The 25,531-nt window shown below is 46.7% G+C and overlaps 1 protein-coding gene across 1 annotated transcript in view; it reads left to right on the top strand.

The window, feature by feature from the left end:
• LOC136576313 (rac GTPase-activating protein 1-like) overlaps window positions 1-25,531 on the top strand; it is a 47,943-nt gene that overhangs the window by 8,135 nt on the left and 14,277 nt on the right. The window contains exons 2-9 of the mRNA XM_066575506.1: window positions 450-535; window positions 3,696-3,898; window positions 6,270-6,400; window positions 9,320-9,392; window positions 11,237-11,290; window positions 16,800-16,880; window positions 17,503-17,632; window positions 19,992-20,098. Of these exons, the coding sequence (XP_066431603.1) occupies window positions 450-535; window positions 3,696-3,898; window positions 6,270-6,400; window positions 9,320-9,392; window positions 11,237-11,290; window positions 16,800-16,880; window positions 17,503-17,632; window positions 19,992-20,098 (865 nt within the window). The remainder of the gene's footprint in view (window positions 1-449; window positions 536-3,695; window positions 3,899-6,269; window positions 6,401-9,319; window positions 9,393-11,236; window positions 11,291-16,799; window positions 16,881-17,502; window positions 17,633-19,991; window positions 20,099-25,531) is intronic.

Genomic DNA, 25,531 nt, shown 5'->3' with positions numbered 1-25,531 from the left:
TGATCACACAGTTACAATAGAGGAGATCACAGCTCATCCTACTGACAGGCTGTAGCTAATTTAGGGGAATATAGAAGGTAATGGTAAACAGTCCTGCCTGCAGGCAATAATGATGTAACCTCCACTAATGCAGTGCTGATCTATCATGGGAGTGATTGAAAGTGAAAGAAAAAATCTTTGCCTGAAGATGGTGGCAACACTGCAGGGGAGTGGCTGGAATACAGAGGAGACCTACAGAGTGTGACAGTCAGGGGAGGAAACAATGTGTTTTCTCCAGAGTGACCCTTTAAGGTAGTATAACCGCAGTGCTACCTGATGGCATCAATCATTACACCGTGGTGCCACTACAGCACCTCCTCGGCTGTCTGTATGCGGACCAGGGAGACCTGTTTGGGGATGGGGCAGAGTGGACAGTCAGTAACCTGCTCATACTTTGTATTTATGAACAGGATGGGGGAGTCGCAGGTTCGGGCGCTTCAGTCCTACACCGACCAAGTCCAAAGACTCATGGAGTTCAACATTGATGCTGAGGAAGGTAAATTAAGTGTCTTCTGTCTCCTCCTTAAAGGGCCACTCCACATCTACACTTTCTGATGTTTCACGGTAACTTTCTCTTGCGTTTTCTTCTCCATTCTGGTGTAAAACTAAAATCACAATGCTGCAGGTTTCTAGAGCTCACAACACCGTTAAACCTAAGCTGAGTCACATGACTGTCAATGGGGCGGAGCCTGAAACACTGTCCGCAAAAGTAGAATTTGGAAGGCAGCTTTAAATGTGATTAGCAGATTAAATATCTCAGTGCAGAGACCTTGAAGGAAAGTGTCTGCGGCTCAAGATGCTGTAATGTTGTTAAAGACGTAATACCCTACAGCCGCCTGTACACACGTGGGTTGGATTCCGCATGCCCCGAATGCGGCCGGCGACCCTGCATACCATTATCTGTACTGCGGATGGTCTGTACGCTCGCCATCTGACATGCACAGTACAGATTTTTTTAAAAGTTTTTTTTTTTTTTTTTTTTTTTTGCGCCGTCGCTAGGCGATGATGCAGAATCCGCAACCTGTCTGCAATGTCCGTCACAGAAGGGACGCGGGTCGGGCGGCTTTCCTTGACTTCAATGGCAGCTGTCCATGTAGAATTTACACCAAAATGGAGCATGCTTTTATTTATTTTTTCCCTCTATACTCGCAGAAGCCGCAATGAGGTTCTTCCTGCACTTACTGGAACCATTTACCATAGCGTGCTATGGGTGATATTTTGCTGTGGACCAGCAATGCAGACACCGACTGCAGATTCTGCAATGCTAACTTATTCATATGCAGGCGAACCTAAAAGAGGTTGCGATCCTGCAGCGCCGTCATTTGCTTCCTGCGCTCCTCAGTCAAATAGCGTGTTATACCATAGATTCTCATAAGGGATTTTCTTATAGTAGTTATATTCTTGTACATAGGGGGCAGTATTATAGTAGTTATATTCTTGTACATAGGAGCAGTATTATAGTAGTTATATTCTTGTACATAGGGGGCAGTATTATAGTAGTTATATTCTTGTATATAGGACCAGTAATATAGTAGTTATATTCTTGTAAATAGGTGGTAGTATTATAGTAGTTATATTCTTGTACATAGGGAGCAGTATTATAGTAGTTATATTCTTGTACATAGGGAGCAGTATTATAGTAGTTATATTCTTGTACATAAGGGAGCAGTATTATAGTAGTTGTATTCTTGTACATAGGGGGCAGTATTATAGTAGTTGTATTCTTGTACATAGGGGGCAGTATTATAGTAGTTGTATTCTTGTACATAGGGGGCAGTATTATAGTAGTTGTATTCTTGTACATAGGGGGCAGTATTATAGTAGTTGTATTCTTGTACATAGGGGGCAGTATTATAGTAGTTGTATTCTTGTACATAGGGGGCAGTATTATAGTAGTTGTATTCTTGTACATAGGGGGCAGTATTATAGTAGTTGTATCCTTGCGCGTAGCGGGCAGTATTATACTAGTTGTATCCTTGCGCGTAGCGGGCAGTATCAAAGCCGGTAGAGACTTGTACGTATAGGGGGCTCTGATATACTTGGGGCTGGGTTACTTCGCTTAATTGGAATTTTGACTTTACTTTTGATTTTCATTTTTCTGTTTGTTTGCTAAACAAGCTAAGAGAAGGCTCAAATGCATTTTCTCACCTAAGGGATTCGCATGCACTGTGACTTCTATGAATACTTATCAGAACATATTAAAGGGCTGCAGTCCGCACTAACTGTCTAGATAATGCTGAGACAGACGCTTATATAGAAGTTAATCCCTGCTCTATGACCGCATGATGGGGGTTTAGCGGCCCTGAAGATGCTGATTGGTTTACTTTTAGGAATGGCTGTGTGAGTGTCACTTGCTGTAGAGAAGACGCCCACCCCCAGTAATCACTGCTGTCTGTGTGATCCACCTCCCCCAGTCAAAGGGGCTGTCCAGTAACTGGCCGACGTTCCATCGATGGCTGCAACTTGAAAGTATTGTCCATGTCTGTAACTGGACAACCCCCTTTAACCACTTCCCGCTATAAGATGTACAGTTACGTCCTCTGTGGTCGGGGTATGTATAAAGGGAGATCGTGGGGCGACGTCTGTTCATACAGCGCAGGCGACTGCTGTTTATTAACTACTTAAATGCTGCTGTCAGTTCTGACAGCGGCAAATCCCCCAAACAGTGTTCAGGGGGCCCCCTGCGAGGAGATTGCAGGGAGCTGTGCAGGTGTTCTGGCAGCCGGGGGGCTTTCTGAAAGGCCCCAGCGCTGTCCTGGCAGAATGCAATCAAGCAATCCCTGTGGTGTGGTGTAATAGACTGCCTGTCCGATAGTGGTATGATATAATGCTATGGCATTACACTATACTGCAGGAGCGATCAAAGCATTGCAAGTTGTGGTCCCCCAGGGGGAATAAAAAAGAAAAATAAGAACAATAAAGTGTTACTAATTGTTGACGGAAAAAAAGTATTAAAAAAAAAAAAATTCCAACCCCAACCCTTCCCTCCCTTTTTGCTATAATTACAGTAAAAATCTAAATTCTAAAACAAATACATATTTGGCATCTCTGCGTCTGTAAAAGTCAAATCTATCAAACGAATGCATTATCTACCCCGCATGATGAATGTCGCAAGAAACACTCGAGTGTTTAAACACTAAGATAGCGGAAGTTTTTTGTGTTACACAGTACATTATATGGTATATTGAATAGTACCATTGTAAAAATACAACTTGTCCTGCAAAAAGCAGCCCTCATACAGCATGGATAAGTGAAGGAGTTATTTATTTTTAACTGGGGGTGGGGGGGGAAGCAGAAAGGACCTCGTCATTAGGGGTTGATCTTAGACCGCTCCTGTTGTGACCGCTTCGCATGAGTGCAACAACACTCGCCTAAGCGCAACATGTTTTCTTCGTGAATGGGGTGCTTTTGCGTGTTTTACTGTAGCTTATGTGCTCACAGGACATAATCACATGGGAACCCCCCCCCCCCCCCCCTCCTGACTTAAAAGGCTATTTAGCTAATGAGTTCCAGATGTGTTCTTTTCCCCATGGAGTTGTGCAGCATATTGCGCATTTATGCACCTCTCATAGACTGATGTATTAATGAAGAAGCAGGTAAAACAGAGGTGATAACTTAACTTTGTCCTCGGTATACTTTGTGTTGTCTCTTCTCAGACTGTATCCGGATCGCTCAAAGTTTTGAAGCAACAAGGCGGAAATGGCAGCAATCGGAGAAGGAGCTGCAGGAAAAGCAGCAGTCTCTGATGCGGAGTGAGATCGAGAACTCGGCGCTGGAAGTTAAGCTGAAGCACGCCCGCAACCAGGTGGATGTGGAGATGAAGCGACGCCAGAAGGCGGAGACTCAACTGCAGACTGTGGTAAACTTTGTTTACCCTCGTAGAGTCTATGGAGGACAATTCCTTTAAAGGGTCACTAAGTTTTCAAACAACTTGTGCTTCTACTACAGCCAGTGTGATATCTCCTAAAACTGCTATTTATGTACAATTATGACTCTTGCTGGCCACTAGGGGGCTTCCTTCCTCCTAGCGTGCTGCCTACTGCTTGCTCTTAAAGGATTGATGGGAGAGATGATGCTAACAGCATTAGACACGATGTGCAGGAAAGGGTCACACTGAGGGGAGGGAGACAAACCTGCTGCAGGGGCTAATGGGGAGTTATCTGCTGCTGCTAATTAACAGCTATACTGCTCATTACTACTGTTCACTCCTGTTGGGTGGTGATATATCTGTGTGTTAGAGAGGCCAGTATCTGCAGTAGCCCTAAAAGGATTGAGAATCAGATGTGCCCACTGCAGAGGGGGAAATTGGGGAAAAATATAGGATGCAAGTTGTATAATGGTCAGATAGTGGTGTTCCTGATGTGCACGTACAGCAGCTTGTTCTGAAAAGTTAAGTATGCCTGAAAATAAATTTTAAAAAAGTGTGTGTATAAATATATATTTTAGTGATGAGCGAGCTCGGTAAGGTGAGTTACTCGAGCGAGCCTCGCTCATCTCGAGTAACTGCCTTCTCGGGGGGGGGGGGGGGGGGGGGAAGAGAGATCTCTCTCCCCCTCCCCCCCCCCCCCCCCCCCGCTACCGCCCGCCCTCTATATTCTATCCATATCGGCCCCTCCCTACTGTCTTTACCCATGCACAGTTCACATGCTCTTCACTCTCAATACTGAGAAACGTGACAGCCACCCTAACAAATCTCCTAACCACCTGCTCACCCTCTCCATCCTGCTGCTACTAGCAGCGGGGAATATTTCTCCCAATCCTGGTCCACCCTTTAGTGATCCTTACTATTACCCCCAACCACCTGCCTCAGACACCCTTCAAGCCTTAGTACTAGTCCATGCATACCCTCCCCTCTCTCCTTTCAATGTGCGCTCTGGAATTGCCAGTCTGCATGCAACAAACTCCCCACCATCCACGACTTTCACTGCTAAATCGCTAAACCTGCTAGCTCTTACAGAAATGTGGATACAGCAGTCTGACACGGCCTCCCCTGCACTGTCTTACAAAGTCCTGCAGTTCTCCCATACCCCAAGACCGGAAAACTGGTGTGGAGAAGTAGACTCTCTTCTCTCCCTGCAATGCACCTTTAGGTACCCTCACTCACTTTCCCATCGTGTGTGGTACATGCCCTACGACTTTTACATCCGCTGTCCATGCGAGGAGCAGTTATCTACTGCCCCCCCCAGGTGCTACTCGCCGGTTTCTGGACCACTTTGCCGCCTGGCTCCCACACTTCCTCTTCTGTGTAATCACAACCCTCATCTTAGGACTCTAACATCGCCATAAATGACCCCCCCCCCCCCCTCCCCCCGTCTCCCCTTCCACCTCTCGGCTTCTATCACTCACCACCTCCCGTGGTCTCTCATAACTCGCAGCCTCTCCCATTAACAAGGCTGGCAATACTCTTGATCTGGTCTTCCTCCATCTCTGCTCTGCTTCCCACTTCACCAACTCCCCTCTCCCGCTGTCAGATCATAACCTCCTCTCTTTCTCTGTCAAGCTCCCTAACATCTCTCCAGACCCACCTACCCACCGTACGTTCAGGAACCTTCATGCTGTTCACAACCAAAACTTTGCTGAGACCCTACAGTCCTCTCTGTCCCCTGTCTGTCTTGTCTTGCCCCAACCTGGCTTGCACATCACAATACCGTTCTCAAACATGCCCTGCATGAAGCGGTGCCCCCTGTGACTCAAGCCATCCAATATAGACCGCGGCAACCCTGGCTCATGTCTCAGATGCGCTTCATCCGGCGGTGCTCTAGAAGTGCTGAACGGCGGTGGAGAAAGTCACCTTCTCCCCTTCAGGAAGGCATACCATATCCCCTAAACCAAACCCCTCCATACTCCATTTGATAACATGCTCCCTGTCCTACTGACTGTAATCCCTGCCAGTCACAATAAACCGTCCCGTGCAGCCACACCGATGTGGCCACATTCGGCTCAGTTTGACTATTGTCTGTGTTTAGCATCCCTCACTCTCCACCTTGCCGTGCGCATCTGCAGCCTCTTTACCGTCTATCACCCTATTATTTGTAGCATGTAAGCTTGTTGGAGCCCCTCCCCCCTACTGTTTCCATCAATTGATTACTACATGTAACCGTGGTCTTGTTTTTTTCTTCCACCTGTCTATGTAAGCACTGCGGAATATGTTCGCGCTATATAAATAAAGATTATTGGAAATCTGTGCCCTTTAGATTCTGGTCCAAACTTTTTCATGTACTTTAAAACAGGAACGCCAGGTGCAGTTGGTCGGGGATCTTCTTCAGAGTGACGGTGAGAATGTGGCACCTCTTAGCGACTCCGTTTTGGCGTTCTTTGGGGGGCACCGCTCCAATCCTACCGCTCCTGGTGTTGGAAACAGGTACTGTATAGGCACAGGGCAGCTTCAAAACATTAGTAGGGACTCTTTCAAACATAAACCGTTCCATGAAACACAATGAAGCCTCATTTCTTTCATTGGGAACTATTTAAATGCAGTGTATGCTTTCAACAAAGCGCTACAGAAGTACAAGAGAAAAGCGTTGTTACATATCCTATAACTAAAAATGGCTTTTTCTGCCCCGGTGAGCCACTGCTCCTGCACTAACCAGTCAACTAAAATCCATCTGTGTTAAAGGGTTGTGTGTCACAGGGTGTAAGTGATGCTTAGATGGCCATTGTTGCTGAAAGCTCTAGAAAGGGTTCTCTTCCCCAGAGCTGGATTTGTTGTAGCATGTCCTCCATGCTCCTGTTTGTGTGTCAGATAGGGGAGGGGAATCTCCTCTTCTGTGTGTAGTGCATGAGACATTGTAGCAGCTTGTCTGCACCCACAGAGATGGCTGACAATTGGAGATGGAGCCTGCAGAATGGAAAAACTGCTACATTTGGCATAGAGGTCATATATTGCCCATAAACCATTCTTCGTGTATACACAACATCTTCTGAAATGACAGGTATGCTTTAAACAGGCTTTATAGGACTGAAAAAAGTCATACACTCCTCCTTAAATGATCCTCATTCAAACACCGCTACCCAGTGCTGCAGCAGTAAATGCCATTCATTGTTCGTGTGTTTGCTGCAATCACTTCAGTGATTGCTGCTTGTTCACTGTTGAAGCCAGTGATTGACTGCAGTGAAAAATGAACAGCAGCAGCTTCCTGCACCAGCACTAGGATGTGCGAACTGGACTCGGTGGGCCCTTTAAGAGGTGAGTACTGCCGCTGAGTCAGTACTCTCTTCTTGATTGCTCAGTGATCACTCAGCCAGTTGTGGATTCACAACTGGCTGAGTGATTGTACTCTGGTCATAAATGACTGCATATCCAACTGGAAGAATGTATCAAGTGGGGTACCACAAGGCTCTGTCCTAGGCCCAGTGTTGGTCAACATTATTATAAATGATCTGGAGGAGGGAATTGAGGGGAAACTGATCAAATTTGCTGATGACACAAAGCTAGGAGGGATAGCTAACACTAGAGAAGAGTATTTAAAAAGATTTAGGCAATCTTAAACATTGGGCAGCGACATGAGATGAGCGAGCATACTCGGTAAGGCAAACTACTTGAGCGAGCATTGTCCTTAGCGAGTACCTGCCCACTCGTCTCTAAAGATTCAGCTGCTGGCGCGGGTGACAAGTGAGTTGCGGCGGTGAGCAGGGAGGAGCGGGGGGAAGAGAGAGATCTCCCCTCCGTTCCTCCCCGCCCCTTGCTGGCACCCGAATCTTTAGAGACGAGCAGGCAGGTACTCGAATAAAGTATTACTCGATCGAGTAGTTTGCCTTATCGAGTATGCTCGCTCATCTCTAGCAGCGACTGACAGAATGGTATTTAACAAGGAGAAATGCAAAGTCCTACATATTGGGAAAAGCACATACAGAATGGAAGGAATTGAGCTAAGCAGCAGCACATGTGAAAAAGACTTGGGTATACTAATAGATCATAGACTGAACATGTCTCAGCCATCTGCAGCAGCCAAAAAAGCAAACGCACTTCTGGCATGTATTAAGAGAAGCATAGTCTAGATCACGTGAGGTCCTTATCCTCCTCTACTCTTCCTTAGTCAGACCTCATCTGGAATACTGGGTCCAGTTCTGGATACCCCACTTTAAAAAAGACATCAACAAATTGGAGTAAGTTTGCAAGTAGCTTGCAAAAAAGAAGGCTGAGGGGAGACCTAATAGCCGTCTACAAATATCTGAATGGCTGTCGCACTGCAGAGGGATCAGCCTTATTCTCATTTGCACAACGGAAAAACTAGAAGCAATGGGATGAAACTGAAAGGGAGGAGACACAAATGAGATATTAGACAGTGAGGGGATCAATGAGTGGAACAGGTTACCACGGGAGATGGTGAGTTCTCCTTCAATTGAAGTGTTCAAACAAAGGCTGGACAGACATCTGTCTGGGATGATTTAGTGAATCCTGCATTGAGCAGGGGTTTGGACCCGATGACCCTGGAGGTCCTTTCTAACTGTACCAGCCTATGATTTGTTGTCCTGGGAAATCTCTAAATCTTTATGCAGTGTTCTCCTCAGCTCCGCCTAGTGGCAGCTGCAGGCGACCTGCATGTTATCTCTTACCTCTTTATCTGCGTTTGGGTAATTAAAGCACTGACTGCTATAAACTTTTATATTGGGAAATTAGTTGGTGTACAGTGTTGAACCCATTGCGATAAACGATCAAGGGTTGGACATTTGCTCTAACGCAGTTTTACCCCCACAATTGCTTATCCTGTGAACAGGGAAGAACTTGCTGATCAGCTGGGGTTCTACTGCTGGGACCCCACCAATCCTGGGAATGGGCCTCTGGAGGGTCCCTGAATGAATGTAGTGATGGCTGCACATGAATACCACGGCTCTAGCCATTTCAGTGGGACAGCCAGAGATCCACATTCCAATGCCAGGCTTCCTTAATTGGTAGCATCCGGCAGGTTTGGTATTCGCCCATCCAATCCTGTTTCACCTGGTGATTAGCAGTGATGTAACGTGTACTAAAGTCTGAAGCCGGCCATAGTCTACACCAACTTGTCCAATGCAGACGGAGGGAGAGAAGCGGTTGCCAGCTGGCTTGCCACATTTGCAAATCTGTAACTGAGCCAATAGTCATCTTGGCCATTAAGGTGTGTGGAAATCCAGGTCCGCCAGAGCAGGAACTGCTTATTAGCGGAATGGGGTCCTGAAAAGGGTTTCACAAATCCTATTTTATTCCAGCAAATGAAGCTGAACTGTATAACCCATAGACAAGGCTGGCCTGATTTGATCTAATTTATTTATTTAATTTTTTTTTTCTTTGTGTTTTTCTTAGATTGTCCATGGTAGAAGAGTCTTGCGGTTCCTTTCTGTCAGACATAAGCTACGACCAGACTGAAGATGACCTGGTGAGTGTACACACAGCTGGAGGAGGCTGCAAAAATTTATTCTACAGTGAAAGTTCCTAAGAGTCCAGCAGCCTCCATAATTCTGACATGGAAGTTTAAAACAACTAGAACTCTTCCTAGAACTGCCGACCCACCAAACTAAGTAATAATAGACAGCGAAGGGCCTTGGTAAGAGAGGTGAACAAGAACCCAGTGGTTATTCTGGCTGAGCTCCAAAGATCCTGTGTGATGGTTGACCTTCTGGAAGCTTCTCCCATCTGCAATCTGGGCTTTATGGCAGAACGGTCAGAAAGAAGCCTCCTCAGTAACAGACACAGGAAAGCCACCTGCAGTTACCAAAGAATACCTAAAGACTTTCAGACTGCGAGAAACAAGATTCTCTGGTCTGATGGAACTTTTTGACCTCAATCTTAAACATTCTGTCTGGAGTAAACCAGTCACTGCTCATCACCTGCCCAATACCATCCCTACAGTGAAGCCTGGTGGGGGCGGCATCATGCTGGGGGGGGAGGGCATGGAGACCAGTCAGGGGTGATGGAAAGCTGAATGGATCAGGGGGGCTTAAGGACATTCACAGAGTTATCCCTGAGTGGCCGGCCAGACCGTGACTTGTACCCAATGGGACATCTCTGGAGAGACCTGATAATGGCTCCACAGACGGCCCCCATCCAACCTGACAGAGCCGGAGAGGATCTGCAGGGCAGAATGGCAGAAAACCCCAAATCCAGGAGTGCAAACCTTGTGGCATCATTCAAGAAGACTGGAGGCCGTAGTCACTGCCAGAGGGGCTTCATCCAAGTGCTGAGTACCGGGTGGGAATACTTATGTCAAAAATTAAAAACTACCAAGACTTCCAACATTCTGTCTTTTACTTTGTTTTACCTTAGTATTAAAGTCACAGTATAGCCAAGAAGTGAGTGTCAATATATAAACAAAATCGGGGACACCCCTAAGGCTGCCTGCACACAGGATTTCTCTCTGGCATCTTCTACTCTGCTGCTGATGTGCCGGTCAGTGCACATGCGCAGTACAGAGGACGCTGCTCCATTCCTATGGCGATCACGTGGCTGCCATGACCATTGTGCAATGATGATTGCAGAATGGCTGCGGGACTGACTGCTTCCACTGACTTCAATGGAAGCCATCTGTGCGTTGCCCCACACAAAATCGCAGAATGCTGCGATTTCTCTCCGCGAACAGAAAATCACAATCTATTTCCGCTCATAGGCAGGAAATCGCGTATTGCCATAGCATGCCATGGGCTGGATTTCCTGCAGAAACCGGGGGTGGAATCCCACTCCAGATTTCGCAATGCAAATCCGCCCGTGTGCAGGAGGCCTAAAGCATATAATGTTTAATGAAATACAAAAAACAAACACTGAGTCCAGGTTGCTGCACATGTGATCCTAGGACAATTTGCTACTAAAGCATAAAATTGTGGGAGATGGCCTTGATCAGACAAAAAGGGGAAAAATGCAGATCAAGTAGATTAGTATGCTGAAATCAAATGCGCAGTCCGAGTGGAAAATGGGAAAACCACTAAGTTTTTCAGAGCCTGAAAGATTAATTTGTTCTTCCAACCCAAAACCAGAACCCGGAGCATGTAGGCCAAGTGTCTACTAAAATAGAGCCACGTTAGACCCAAGCACAGAGTCCGCAGACTACTACTTTTTACTGTCTCCCTAAAATCCACAATGGTTTGACCCTCTTTTAAGGACGTCTGATTTTGACATTTGACAGTCAATGCCAGTGTATATCTAGATTAAATCCTACGTCCGTATGTGGAAGCCCTTCCTTCCTATGTGCACTTAATAAAAAGTTGTTTGTTCCCTCTCTCCCCTCAGGATCTGGAGGAGCTTCCAGGGAAACCCGTAAAGCTGAAGCCACGAGAGAGAAGGGTAGGTGGGACGTGTGCAGAATATTGACTTCCAAGGCACTGATGTCTGATAGTCAGACACTTGCTACTTCCTGGGGGACTCTACACACTTAGAAGTGAGTCTTCTATTGCTTCAGAACTCTTGATGGTTCAGAATTTCTGATAATGCAGCACTCCCAATTAGTGCCAGATTAAGGACTTCATTTGTCAGCAAATTGCCCGGGATCAATGTAAAGATCATTATTTGGATACCGGGCTCCTGCAGGTTTGCCAGAGATCTTTTATAAGTCATTGAGCTGGTATTGGTGGCGTTCCCAGCCCCGTGTGCAGGCGTTGTATATATGTTATTGAATGAAGACCTGAAAGAGGCTGATTATAAGAAACCAAGGTTAGTAGAAAGGACTGTGAAATCCTTTTTTTTTTTTTTTTTTGCCCCCCTCCACTCTCCCCTATAACAGCTAGAAATAACCATTGTGGCCCAAAGGAAAAATGGTTATGATGAAGTTTTGTGCATTGCAGCTTGTATAAACCAGTCACCAGCATGTGAACTGTTGGACATTCTCAAGAATGCTCCTCTCCATACATAATCGTTACTGGATGACCTCCACAAATGGAGGCAATGGGGTAGTTTCTGGTCACTTGTCATCTAATATCTTAGGGGGTGTTCAGACTCTTCCCAGTGGGAGATGTTTGGGGGAGGAAAGGTCAAACAAGTTGGATTTCAACATGCCCAATCCTTTCTCCTCACTAGTCCTCTGGCTGAGGCTTCCTTCCCTCTACCCAATGAGAACACAGCCAGAACAAATGTGCCTATTTACAGGGGTCAGGCAGAATAGTTGTCAGCTGAACAAGATGGTTAATAAGGTGTATGACCACTTTTTTAACCCCTTAACACTGCAGGGCATACAGTTAGGTCCTGCAGCTTTGGGGTATGTATGAAGGAGGATCGCAGGCCGATCCCGCTCCATACAAATTGGGTGTCGGCTGTATCTTACAGCCGGCACCCACTCGCAACAACTCCAATAAGTAGCATGGTTTGTTGGAACTGTTAACCCTTTAAACGCAGCTGTCAATTCTGACAGCAGCATTTAAATCCCCCAACTGCTGCTATTAGAGGTATTGAGTCACTATTTTTTTTTCCCAGCTCACAAGCATCACTCCAGATTGGATTGGATTCTTACCAATTTAATCATTGCCACTTCTGTCCTTCTCTCGCCATATGTGCGTGGTCTAACCATGATGCAGTGCTCTCAGAATTCCTTTTTACCCCTCGCACTCGCATTTCATATAGTTGGAGAATCAATGAATCTCTACTAACTAACCCAGAACTAACTACTTCTATTCAACAGGAAATGGCAAAATATTTTCAACCTAATAGCCCTGAAACTACCTTCACTGACATTTGCTGGCTAGCACACAAAACAGTAATTCGGGGAATACTAATATCCATGGCCTCCCGCATAAAAAAAACTCAGGCCCAGATAAATTTGGAACATAAGATTATTAAACTAGAACAAGCATACAGGCAACACCCCTCACTATACTTAAGACAATCAAAAACTCCAGACTAGAGTTAAATGCCATCTTAACACACAAAACAGAAAAGGCATTGTTCTGGACACAATCCACATATTACCAATATGCAAACAATCCAGACCGCCTTTTTAGTGCATAAACTAAGGGAGAGGCAAACACTCAATACTATACATAAGATCCAAACCTGACCAGGCACTCGCCTCCAACCCCCCCCCCCCCCCCTTCCAAAAAAGTACTCCACTTTACACCAATGTTAGAAAGTTGATTTGGGCAATTAACAACTCAAGAGAGGTAAAGCCCCTGGACCGGACGGTTACACTAGTTTGTACTACAAATAATTTGCTCCTTTATTAACCCCACATCTGGTTGAATTATACAACCATATCCTACAACAAGGCCAAATTCACCCAGATTTCTTACTAGCCCTTATAACGACTATACTGAAACCTGGGAAGGACCCTACAGTCCCATCTAATTATAGGCCCATATTCCTGCTAAATATTGACCTCAAACTCCTCACATCCATCATGGCTTTCAGGCTTAATAAACTTCTTTCACTGGTACACCGTGATCAAGTGGGGTTTATCCCAGGCAGACAGGCACCTGATGGTGTTCGCAAAATACTGACTCTGATCCACATAGCAAATCCCCAAGAAACACCGTTAACAGTTCTCACACTCTACATTGAGAAAGCATTTGATAGTTTATCGTGGTCATACTTACAACTTGTCCTTCATCGAACGGGAATGGGGCCCTTCTTAAACCTTATTATAGCCCTTTACGCCAAACCTACAGCTTTTCTTAAAATCCCCGCTACCAGGCCTACTCCTGTCAATATACGAAGAGGCGCTAGGCAAGGTTGCCCCCTTTCTCCAGCCCTGTTCGCGCTGGCAATAGAACTCCTAGCTATAGCCATACGTAACAACCCTAACATTTTCGGGGTCCTGGTGGATTCTCAAACTTCAAAACTCAGTCTCTTTGCCGATGACCGCCTCCTGACACTGACAAAGCCATTAACCTATCTCCCTAATCTGTTGTCGGTTTTGAGGAACTTTGAAAGGGCATCTGGTCTCAAAATAAACCAATCAAAATAAACCAATCAAAATCCGAAATACTTCATTGTAATGTTCCGCCCCACATTCAAAAACTCATTGATACTAATTTTCAATTTCACATCTGCCCACAATATTTACCCCATCTTGGAATCAGACTAACAAACATAGAATCTATAAGTGGAATTATGAACCCTTTTCAAAAGCTCAGACAAGACCTAATCAAGTGGGATTGCCCGTACCTGTCCTGGATAGGCTGGATTCACAGTATAAAAATGGTGCTCTTACCAAGGATGATATTTCTATTTAGAACACTCCCAGTCCTGCTTCAGGCCATTTAAGCTCTACAAAAAAGAATCATGTCCATTTATTTGGTCCCATAAACGTCCTAGGATATCAAAGAACATGTTTCTGCACAAAAAATCATGGGGGCTGTCTGTACCTAATCTCCTTAATTACTATAAGGCAGCCCTGTCTAGCCCAAATCCCGCCAATTTATGCAGGGACTAGCTCCCCTCTATGGGTGGCCATAGAAAACATACAATTACGTCCCTATAATTGGCCAACCCTGCTTTGGACCAAGGCCATCCTCCCAACTAGCCTCAGAATGTCAGCTCCTTTCATTTTTCACAATTTTACTATGGTGTAGGGCACGATTCAAGTTGACTTTTCGTTCAGGACCATCTCCTCTGACCCCACTCCTGTCAAACCCAGGATTTGATACCTCAAGCTTTACCTAGTGGCAGTTTAATAAAATAACTACTCTAAATAATTCTTGCTCCATGGTAGGCTAACTTCACTCTCTGCCTTCAGAAACCATTTCCAGCCACCCCCAACAGAGTGGTGGAGAGTTATCCAAGTATTCCACTTTGGTTCCCCCAGAGACTAAGGTTGAAATGAAGCCACTGGAGGCACTCTGCAAATATTGTCCAATTTACCCAGGCACGTTGTCACATTTCTATAACGCACTGAATAAAGCAGAACAAGACAAATTACCTTTACATGATTCAATGGGAATCAGATTTAAATGCCTCTTCAACAGTAGAAAGATGGCGTCATTGCAGTGAGTCTAAGCAAAAACGGCTGGCAAGTTAGTCTTACTGAGACTTCCTTAAAGGTGCTTCATAGAGCCTATTTGGTGCCAGCTCGCATACATGCTATCTACCCTGAGGTCTAGGGCAGGGGTCCCCAACCCCAGTCCTCAGGGACCACCAACAGGTCATGTTTTCAGGATCTCCTATAGTAAGAACACCTGTGACAATGCCTGATGCACTGACAATAATTGCATCACCTGTGCGATACGTAGGAAATCCTGAAAACATGACCTGTTGGCGGTCCCTGAGGACTGGAGTTGGGGAACACTGCTTTAGGGGATGTGACAACATTGGAACCCATTTACACACATGGTGGGCGTGCCCCATAGTGCGGACCCTCTGGAAAAAGGTTATTTAACTTATTTCATCAGTCACAGGGACTTTTCTGGGTTTGGACCCATATGTGCTGCTCCTAGGTAATAAACCACCAAAAATACACAATGCACCCCCCCCCCCCCCTTTCTTCCCGCTGTTTTACCCTGTACAATGCTAGTTTTGAATTTGTACCAGTTTATAACAGTTCATTTTAGAGCTAATTGATGCTTTATATGCCAAGAATTCTGCTGTCTTGCTAAACTTGTCGCCCCCTATGTGGGGTCTATGCAGCAGTAATGTTGCCAACAGTCTAAATTTTCTTTCAATAAATACTCTTGAAACATAAATCCCCCAACCGATGTTCCCTACAGCCCCCCACCATGAGATCACTGGCTGCCTTACAGATTCTAAAAGAATTTGAATAAGAATTAAAAACAAACATGGTGTCGCTGCATCTGTTAAACTCCGATCTATCAAAATGCATTATTTACCCCACGTGGTGAACGTCGTTGGGGGGAGGGGAGCCAGAATTGCAATTAGTCACCCCATCTCCAAGAAAGTATTTTGTCACATGTACTCCAAAAAAAATACCAACGGAAACTGTACGACGTCTTGCAAGAAACCGAGCCCTCGCACAACTATGTCGGTGAAAAAATAAAGTAATGGTTGTCAGAAGATGGTGACAGAAAATAATTAAAAAAAAAAAAAAGTAGCACACTAAAAAAAACTATAATTTGGTATCGTAGTATGGTGGCGGGTGAAGGCCTGCATCCTTAAGGGGCTAAACAGGTTTTCCCATTTAAAAAAAACCTTTATCCTCTATCCACAGGATGGTGAATGAATGTCTGAGCACAAAGGGTCTGACTGGTGGGACCCCCAGCGATCCTGAGACTGTGCACCCAAATGCCCCATAAATAGAGCAGCGGGGTGCATGCTCTGCTGCTGCTCTGCTCAATCTATGGGAGAGGTAGAGATCGATACAACTACGGGATTTGCGAAGCGCATAGAAGTGAACATTGTGGTGGAGCATGCCCAGCGCCACTCTCTCCACATGGGGCATTCCATTCCTGTAGATTGTTGGGGTCCTCGGCAAATGTCTTAATGGTAAAATGCCTTTAAGGTTCATATTTATGGCCGTCCTGTAGCTTTGATGCACCAGGATGAGCAGAGTTTTTGATTCCTCCCAGAGTGCAGTGCCACAGGAATTGTGACAGGGTGGAGGTAATGGACAGAAATTCTTTTCAATGGATATTTTTTTTTTTTTTTTTTTAAATCTGAAGTATCAGGGTCTGAACTGACCCCATACTTTTGGATTTCCTATGTGTTTACTTCTTCTGCACAATTATGATGGCATCCCTGCAATTCTGGGTGTAGACCTTTCGCAGCTCACAATTGGTAGGAGTGAAGGAGCACATTGCTTGTTCTAGGCAGTGAAGGGGCAGCCGCTGTTCGTTGCATCTGTAGTCCAGACTCTTGCCATGAGCTGCGCTGTCGCTCGCCGCAAACTTACATCTGTTACCTTCTGTCTCCGCAGCGCTCCTCACTCGCTCCGCTGAATCTTCTGCTTATGAAGAGGCAACATCCGAGTTTAACCGCTGATGTAGTGAATCAGAATGTGAGTGACTTGGTCCGCAGCTGCTCTATTACAGTGAACAAACCCACAGACTTCAATGGCTTCATTCACATAGGAGTAGTTTTCATGCAACTTCTTGGTGGTTTGAAAAACTACACGGCTTGTCCTATTTTGTTGCATGTTACTCACCAACATCGGCCATTGATGTCAATGGACCAGCATATTTGAGCATCTAAGCAATGTGCCCTTCTGCATCTTAAAGAGAAATCTTGCACAGAAATATGCTGCGTATTTACACGCGCAAAAAAATATCAGAAGGGCCGCAAGACGCAGGGAATATATATATTTCGGTCGCGTGACTGCTGTGTATTATGCAACCAAAATACGCGTACGTTTGTGTGAATGGACTCAACATTGGCCTAAAGTAAGCCAACCAAGATATGGAATAGCATCTAGCAAGATGCGCCAAATTTATCACACCGCGTGCACCATTGTGGTAAATTGGCGCATCTTCTTCTGGCTTTGGTTTTAAGCTGTTGACACTTATGACCATAACTATCTCCCCCTTGTATACGTTTTGTTCGGGTTGTTCCTTTCAGGGGGGTCTGAACCTATAATCGCATCTCCTGCCTCTCCTGTTACATTGTTCTCATTGTGTTTGCAGATCAGGGAAGCAATTATTGCAAAAACCAATCTGTCGACTACGGACTCAAGTTCTATCCACATCACGTCCGGCATTGAGTGTGTGCCACAGCGACAATTGCGCAAAAGTAGAAGGTTCACAACTGTGCAAGGTATCACCTGAAAGCATTCTACACAGAACGAGTATCGTTTAAAAAAAAAAAAGGTTCAGACAAGCAAGTGACCAATAATTGATTATTTTACGCAGGACTAAACCATCGTTGGCTCGTTCACTTATCGTTCCATTTAAATTCCGATCGTTGAGTCGTTCTCCTTCATTAATACAGCGAATCTGAACTATTTCTCGTTTATACAGGCAGATACATTGTCTCGTTCGAACAGGTTGAACAGCGAACTGACGTCACTCACTCGTTCACTCACTCAAACGATAACTTGTCTCGCCTGAACGGCCCGCACTGTATGGCATATAATAAAATGCTTTTTTGCACTTCAGCAGATCCCGTATATACCCCAGTGATCTAGTGAGCACCAGATCACCAGTGGGAGCGATTATGTACAACTCTGCTCTTGCTACAATTGCCTGGATCAGGGAAAACTCCAATCACAGGAGTAAACAAGGAAAAATATAATGCATACAGAAAGGAACATGTCCCACGAGTCCTAGACTAGAGGCCTGGGGATATAGGAGCATGGTTATAGTACAGAACTGCCTTAGAAGGGCTGTGCCGGCATAGAGGATTGTCTGCTTCCTTCCAGAAACGGTGCCACCCCTGTCCACAGGTCATAGCTGTTGTTGCAGCTTAGTTACAGTGAAGTGAATGAGGCTGAACTGCAATACAAAGTACAACCTGTGCATAGGGGTGGCACAGTTTTTGGAAGGGAACAGCCAAGTTTTGCTAGTCTTGGATAATCCCTTAAGAGCAATTGAGAAACTAATATATTAACCCCTTAAGGACATGGCCTATTTTGGACATAAAGTTATAGATTTTCAAAAATGGAGATGAAAATCCGCCAAAAATCCTTTTTTTGCTGTCGGCGCGGCCAAATAAGGGCTTGTTTATTGTGTGGTTAATTGTAGTTGTTGTTGGTAACATTTTTGGGTACATAAGACTATATTGTAAAGCTTATTTTTTTTTTTTTTTTTTTATGATGGCAGGGGCAAACTAAAAAAAAAAAAGCATTTTGCCTTTTTTTTTCTTTTTTTTTTTTTTCACTTTTTGCCGTGTAGAATGAAAAGTGTGTTCAATTTATTGCATGTGTTACGGATACCACTATACCAAATATGTGGGATTTAAATTCACAAAAAAAAAACTTTGTTAATATGGGAAAGCACAAAGACCTAATTTTATTTATTTATTTTTTTTACACTATCTTTTATGACATTGTTTTTCTTTTTTTACACTTATGTCCCTGTGGGGGACTTGCACCATACCAGCTCTGATCCCTATGATAAGGCATTCCATTTTATGCTAATAAGGGAAAAGGCACACAAAGGGGTTCTTTTTCCACTTTTATTTTATTTTATTTTTTTTTAACACTTCTGTCTTTGTAGGGGATTTATACGATCACACTTATGATCATGAGCAATGGCAATGCAGGATGCCTGTAGCTGGCTATTGGTAACAGCCGACTCCCGCTGCAGGATATCGGGGATCTCTTCTGATCTCGTGCCATCCACACGACGTAACTGTACATCCTGTTGTGTTATGTCCTGTGGCGTTAGTGGGTAAAGGGAGTTACTTGAAAAGTTAGTGTGATTCTGGTGAGAAGCCTACATGGTTGGTTGTGGTGGAGGATTAAAGTGCTTGCACCACAATTGCAAGTTATTCCGCAATCGCAGGATAGGGGTAACCTGCTGATCGGTGGGGATCACACCACTGAGACCCCCCTTCCCCCATTAAGCTGGAGAACTGGGCTCCCGTGTCCTGTCGTCCTGTCACTGTGGGGGTTGCTTCTTCCCCCACAGTAACGTCATAATGAGTGGTGTGCTAGCCGTGCGTGCGCAGTCAGCGTGCCATTGATTTCAATGAGGTTGACGGAAATGCTCAAGTGGGTGCTGCTCAGCTATGTCCATAGTCCCATTGAAAGCAAATGGACCTCTGATGCGCTTGCGTGACCAGTGCCCCATTCATTCTCCTCCATGTGGGGGTGTATTAATGAGGACAAGAGACATGGGACCCCCTGTTGACATCTGTGGGGGGTCTCAGCGATTTTTATCTTATGATCCACAAGTTATCCCCTATTCTGTGGCTAGGGAATAACTTAAAATTTTGGTACAACCCCCTTTAAATTCCCGTTTACCCTCTACCTTGATGCAGGGCTGGTCTCGCCAGTCAGAATATGGGTTGACGGACCTTGTTCCTTCAATAGGTGGATGTCCCACCTTATGGATCCCACCTATGAGATCTTTATGGTAGATGACCCTTGCCCCCCCCCCGCCTTCCTGCTTTTAATGCATTCCTATCGTATTAATATGTATAGCCTTGTAAAGTCTATGGATTTGTTTTTCAGACCTGAATTCTGCGTTACCACAAATTAATGAGGCTGATCAGGAAACCGAACCAGAAGCCCCTCCATCCAGTAACCCACCACAAATGCACATCTTCTTGTCCAAAACGGTGAGTCACAAAAGGCCATTTGAAGGGAAAGTAAGATTTGGTGTCTATGCCCTTAATGTGTGTATCCGCCCATCCGTGTAATCTTACTTATGCAGTAGTATATAGAAGTGATCTGCATTACTTTGTAAATCTCCCAGCATTCCCTGCTTGTGGCGATTCACATTCTGCTTAGTGTAATCTTTAAAGGGAATCTGTCGGCTTGAACACGCCGTCCAAACTGCAAGCATCAAGTTGTAGAGCCGGAGGAGCTGAGCAGACTTATATAGAGGCTTATGGCAAAAGTAAGTAGAACTTTTGTTGTATTCATTTAAACATCTGTACATTCTGAGCCCAGCAGTCCAATGGGTGGAGCTATTAGTGATTGACAGCTGTCTGTGTATGACTGTGTATACAGAAATGGCTGTCAATCACCGATGGTACCGCCCATTGAACTGTTCAGCCCAGAATGAGCAGAGGTATATAAAATATACAGTTTTATGGAAAAAGATTCAGTAGAACTATACAGGATTACTACAGATTATCTTCCCAACGTGAAACTCATAACTAGAGATGAGCGAACATACTCGTCCGAGCTTGATATTCGTGCGAATATTAGGGTGTTCGGGATGCTCGTTACTCGTAACGAGTACCACGCGGTGTTCCGGTTACTTTCAGTTTCCTCTCTGAGACATTAGCGCGCTTTTCTGGCCAATTGAAAGACGGAAGGCATTACAACTTCCCCCTGTGACGTTCAAGCCCTATACCACCCCCCTGCTGTGAGTGGCTGGGGCGATCAGATGTCACCCGAGTATAAAAATCGGCCCCTCCCACGGCTCGCCACACATGCCTTCTGACTTAGCTGAGGGAAACTGCTGCTGTAGGGAGAGCGTTAGGAGTCAGTGTAGGCTTCAAGAACCCCAACGGCCCTTCTCAGGGCCACATCTACTAGTGTGCAGTACTGTGTTAGCACAGTATTTTTTTTTTTTTTTTTGTCCAAAATTGGATCTGCAGAGCATTACACCCTGCAATAGGGACAGAAGTGGGGGTTAGGCAGGGAGAGTGTTAGGAGTTAGTGTAGGCTTCAAGAACCCCAACGGTCCTTTCTAGGGCCACTTCTATCCGTGTGCAGTACTGTCCAGGCTGCTGTTAGCAGTGTTGCATTTTTTTTTCTTTCTCAAAACCGGCTGTGCAGATCATTGCACCCGGCATTAATACTACAGGGATAGAATTGTGTAGGCAGGGCCAGAAGACATTTATTATTCATTGAATACACGCAGTGGGGTCTTCCCTTTGCTAAAAAGGAAAAAAATTATATTTGGCCTGCCTGTGTCAGTCCTAAGGTCTGCGTGTACGTGTGTGCTGTGTGTACAACGTACAAAAATCAGACGCAACCAGCTACGCTTTACTGCAGCCTAGCGCCATTGTCTTTCCTGACTGGTAAATACCTGCTCTGCTAGAGTTAATAACTCTGCTACACTATACTTGTGTGACACTTTTTGAGAGCCACACCACAGATATTAAACTTCTTGTTCATTGAATATACGCAGTGGGGTCTTCCCTTTGCAAAAAAGCGAAAACATTATATTTGGCCTGCAGGATTGCGCCAATTTATTTCCTGCCTGGGAAATCAAATCACTGGTAATACAGCATGCTGAGGGGTAGGGGTAAGCCTAGAGGACGTGGATGTGGCCGAGGACGCGGAGGGCCAAGTGAGGGTGTGGGCACAGGCCGAGCTCCTGATCCAGGTGTGTCGCAGCCGACTTCTGTGCGATTAGGAGAGAGGCACGTTTCTGGCGTCCCCACATTCATCGCCCAATTAATGGGTCCACGCGGGAGACCTTTATTAGAAAATGAGCAGTGTGAGCAGGTCCTGTCCTGGATGGCAGAAAGTGCTTCGAGCAAGCTATCATCCACCCACAGTTCTGCGCCGTCCAGTGCTGCAAATCCGAATCCTCTGTCTGCTGCTCCTCCTTCCTCCCAGCCTCCTCACTCCACTACAATGACACCTGCTCAGGAGCGGGAACACTCCCAGGAACTGTTCTCGGGCCCCTGCTTAGATTGGGCAGCAGCGGTTCCTCTCCCACCAGAGGAGTTTATCGTCACTGATGCCCAACCATTCGAAAGTTCCCGGGGTCCGGGGGAAGAGGCTGGGGACTTCCGCCAACTGTCTCAAGAACTTTCTGTGGGTGAGGAGGACGATGACGATGAGACACAGTTGTCTTGCAGTGAGGTAGTAGTAAGGGCAGTAAGTCCAAGGGAGCAGCGCACAGAGGATTCGGAGGAAGAGCAGCAGGACGATGAGGTGACTGACCCCACCTGGTGTGCAACGCCTACTCAGGACAGGTCTTCAGAGGGGGAGGCAAGGGCATCAGCAGGGCAGGTTGCAAGAGGCAGTGCAGTGGCCAGGGGTAGAGGCAGGGCCAGACTGAATAATCCACCAAGTGTTTCCCAAAGCACACCCTCGCGCCATGCCACCCTGCAGAGGCCGAGGTGCTCTAAGGTCTGGCAGTTTTTCACAGACGCCTGACGACCGACAAACAGTGGTGTGCAACCTTTGTCGCGCCAAGATCAGCCGGGGAGCCACCACCAACAGCCTCACCACCACCAGCATGCGCAGACATATGATGGCCAAGCACCCCACAAGGTGGGACGAAGGCCGTTCACCGCCTCCGGTTTGCACCGCTGCCTCTCCCCCTGTGCCCCAACCTGCCACTGAGATCCAACCCCCCTCTCAGGACACAGGCACAACCGTCTCATGGCCTGCACCCACACCCTCACCTCCGCTGTCCTCGGCCCCATCCACCAATGTCTCGCACCGCACAGTCCAGCTGTCGCTAGCGCAAGTGTTGGAGCGCAAGTACGCCACCACGCACCCGCACGCTCAATCGTTAACCGTCCACATAGCCAAATTTATCAGCCTTGAGATGCTGGCGTATAGGGTTGTGGAAACGGAGTCCTTCAAAGCTATGATGGCGGCGGCGGCCCCGCGCTACTCAGTTCCCAGTCGCCACTACTTTTCCCGATGTGCCGTCCCAGCCCTGCACGACCACGTCTCCCGCAACATTCTACGCGCCCTCACCAATGCGGTTAGTGGCAAGGTCCACTTAACTACGGACCCGTGGACAAGCACAGGCGGGCAGGGCCACTACATCTCCCTGACGGCACATTGGGTGAATTTAGTGGAGGCTGGGACAGAGTCAGAGCCTGGGACCGCTCACGTCCTACCCACCCCCAGAATTGCGGGCCCCAGCTCGGTGGTGGTATCTGCGGCGGTGTATGCTTTTTCCACTAAAGCCTCTGCCTCTTCCCCTTCCCCTTCCCCTTCAGCTACCCACGCTTGTCAGACCTGCTCGTAAAGGTGCACCGGCTCTGCGCACATTTCCGCAAGTCCCACACGGACGCTGCCACCCTGCGCACCCTGCAACATCGCTTTAATCTGCCAGTGCACCGACTGCTGTGCGACGTGCCCACACGGTGGAACTCTACGCTCCACATGTTGGCCAGGCTCTATGAGCAGCGTAGAGCTATAGTGGAATACCAACTCCAACATGGGCGGCGCAGTGGGAGTCAGCCGCCTCAATTCCTTTCAGAAGAGTGGGCCTGGTTGGCAGACATCTGCCAGGTCCTTCGAAACTTTGATCAGTCTACTCAGGTGGTGAGCGGCGATGCTGCAATCATTAGCGTCACCATTCCTCTGCTATGCATCTTGAGAAGTTCCCTGCAAACCATAAAGGCAGCCGCTTTGCGCTCGGAAACAGAGCCGGGGGAAGACAGTATGTCGCTGGATAGTCAGAGCACCCTCCTGTCTATATCTCAGCGCGTTCAGGAGGAGGAGGAGGAGGAGGAGGATGAGGAGGAGGGGTAAGAGACAGCTTGGCCCACTGCTGACGGTACCCATGCTGCTTGCCTGTCATCATTTCAGCGTGTATGGCTGGAGGAGGAGGAGGATCCTGAAAGTGATCTTCCTAGTGCGGACAGCCATGTGTTGTGTACAGGTACCCTGGCACACATGGCTGACTTCATGTTAGGATGCCTTTCTCGTGACCCTCGCATTCAACGCATTCTGGCCACTACGGATTACTGGGTGTACACACTGCTCGACCCACGCTATAAGGAGAACCTTCCCAGTCTCATTCCCGAAGAGGAAAGGGGTTTGAGAGTGTTGCTATACCACAGGACCCTGGCGGACAAGCTGATGGTAAAATTCCCATCCGACAGCGCTAGTGGCAGAAGGCGCAGTTCCGAGGGCCATGTAGCAGGGGAGGTGCGTAGATCGAGCAGCATGTACAGCCCAGACAGTGCAACAGTCTTTAAGGGCCTGGCCAGCTTTATGGCTCCCCAGCAAGACTGTGTCACCGCTCCCCAGTCAAGGCTGAGTCGGCGGGAGCACTGTAAAAGGATGGTGAGGGAGTACGTAGCCGATCGCACGACCATCCTCGGTGACGCCTCTGCCCCCTACAACTACTGGGTGTCGAAGCTGGACACGTGGCCTGAACTAGCGCTGTATGCCCTGGAGGTGCTTGCTTGTCCTGCGGCTAGCGTCTTGTCGGAGAGGGTGTTTAGTGCGGCTGGGGGAATCATCACAGATAAGCGTACCCGCCTGTCAACCGACAGTGCCGACAGGCTAACACTCATCAAGATGAACAAAGCCTGGATTTCCCCAGACTTCTCTTCTCCACCAGCGGACAGCAGCGATACGTAAGCAATACGTAGGCTGCACCTGCGGATGGAAGCTACGTTCTCTCTCACCATCCAAAACGGGGACATTTCTGCTTCATCAATCTGTGTCTAATATTCCTCCTCCTCCTCCTGCTCCTCCTCCTGAAACCTCACGTAATCACGCTGAACGGGCAATTTTTCTTAGGGCCACAACGCTCACTCATAATTTTTCTAAACAATTTTTAGATGTTTCAATGCTCTGAAAAGCGTTGGAACTTTAACTTGAACCAATTTTTCGTTAAACTGGGCTGCCTCCAGGCCTAGTTACCACTTAAGCCACATTAACCAAAGCGATTAATGGGTTTCACCTGCCCTCTTGGTTGGCCATGGCCAATTTTTTTCAGGTACATTAGTACTGTTGATACAGCAATTTTTGTGGGCCCTCACCTACAGTGTAATCAAATGAATTTTTAGCCCACCTGCATTAAGCACGACATTACTACCTCAGCTGTGTTGGGCAATGCAATGGGATATTTCTATGTACCGCCGGTGGGTTCCAGGGAGCCACCCATGCTGTGGGTGCACACGGAATTCCTATTGCGGAGTTGTACCTGCCTGTGACTTTTTATAAAAAAACGCGGTCTGACTGGGGCGTGCAGACACCTTGACAGAATGAATAGTGTGTGGCACATAGGTTCCCCATTGCTATGCCCACGTGTGCAGCTCCAGATGGAGGTGGCACAGGATTGGATTTCTCATTGCTTCTGTACAGCATTGTGGACTATCAGCCCGCCC

The sequence above is a fragment of the Eleutherodactylus coqui genome, chromosome 8 (genome assembly GCF_035609145.1).
Source record: "Eleutherodactylus coqui strain aEleCoq1 chromosome 8, aEleCoq1.hap1, whole genome shotgun sequence".
NCBI classification, from domain to species: domain Eukaryota; kingdom Metazoa; phylum Chordata; class Amphibia; order Anura; family Eleutherodactylidae; genus Eleutherodactylus; species Eleutherodactylus coqui.
The sequence above is the reverse complement of the archived record's forward strand: the minus strand, read 5'-3'. Positions and strand labels throughout refer to the sequence as shown.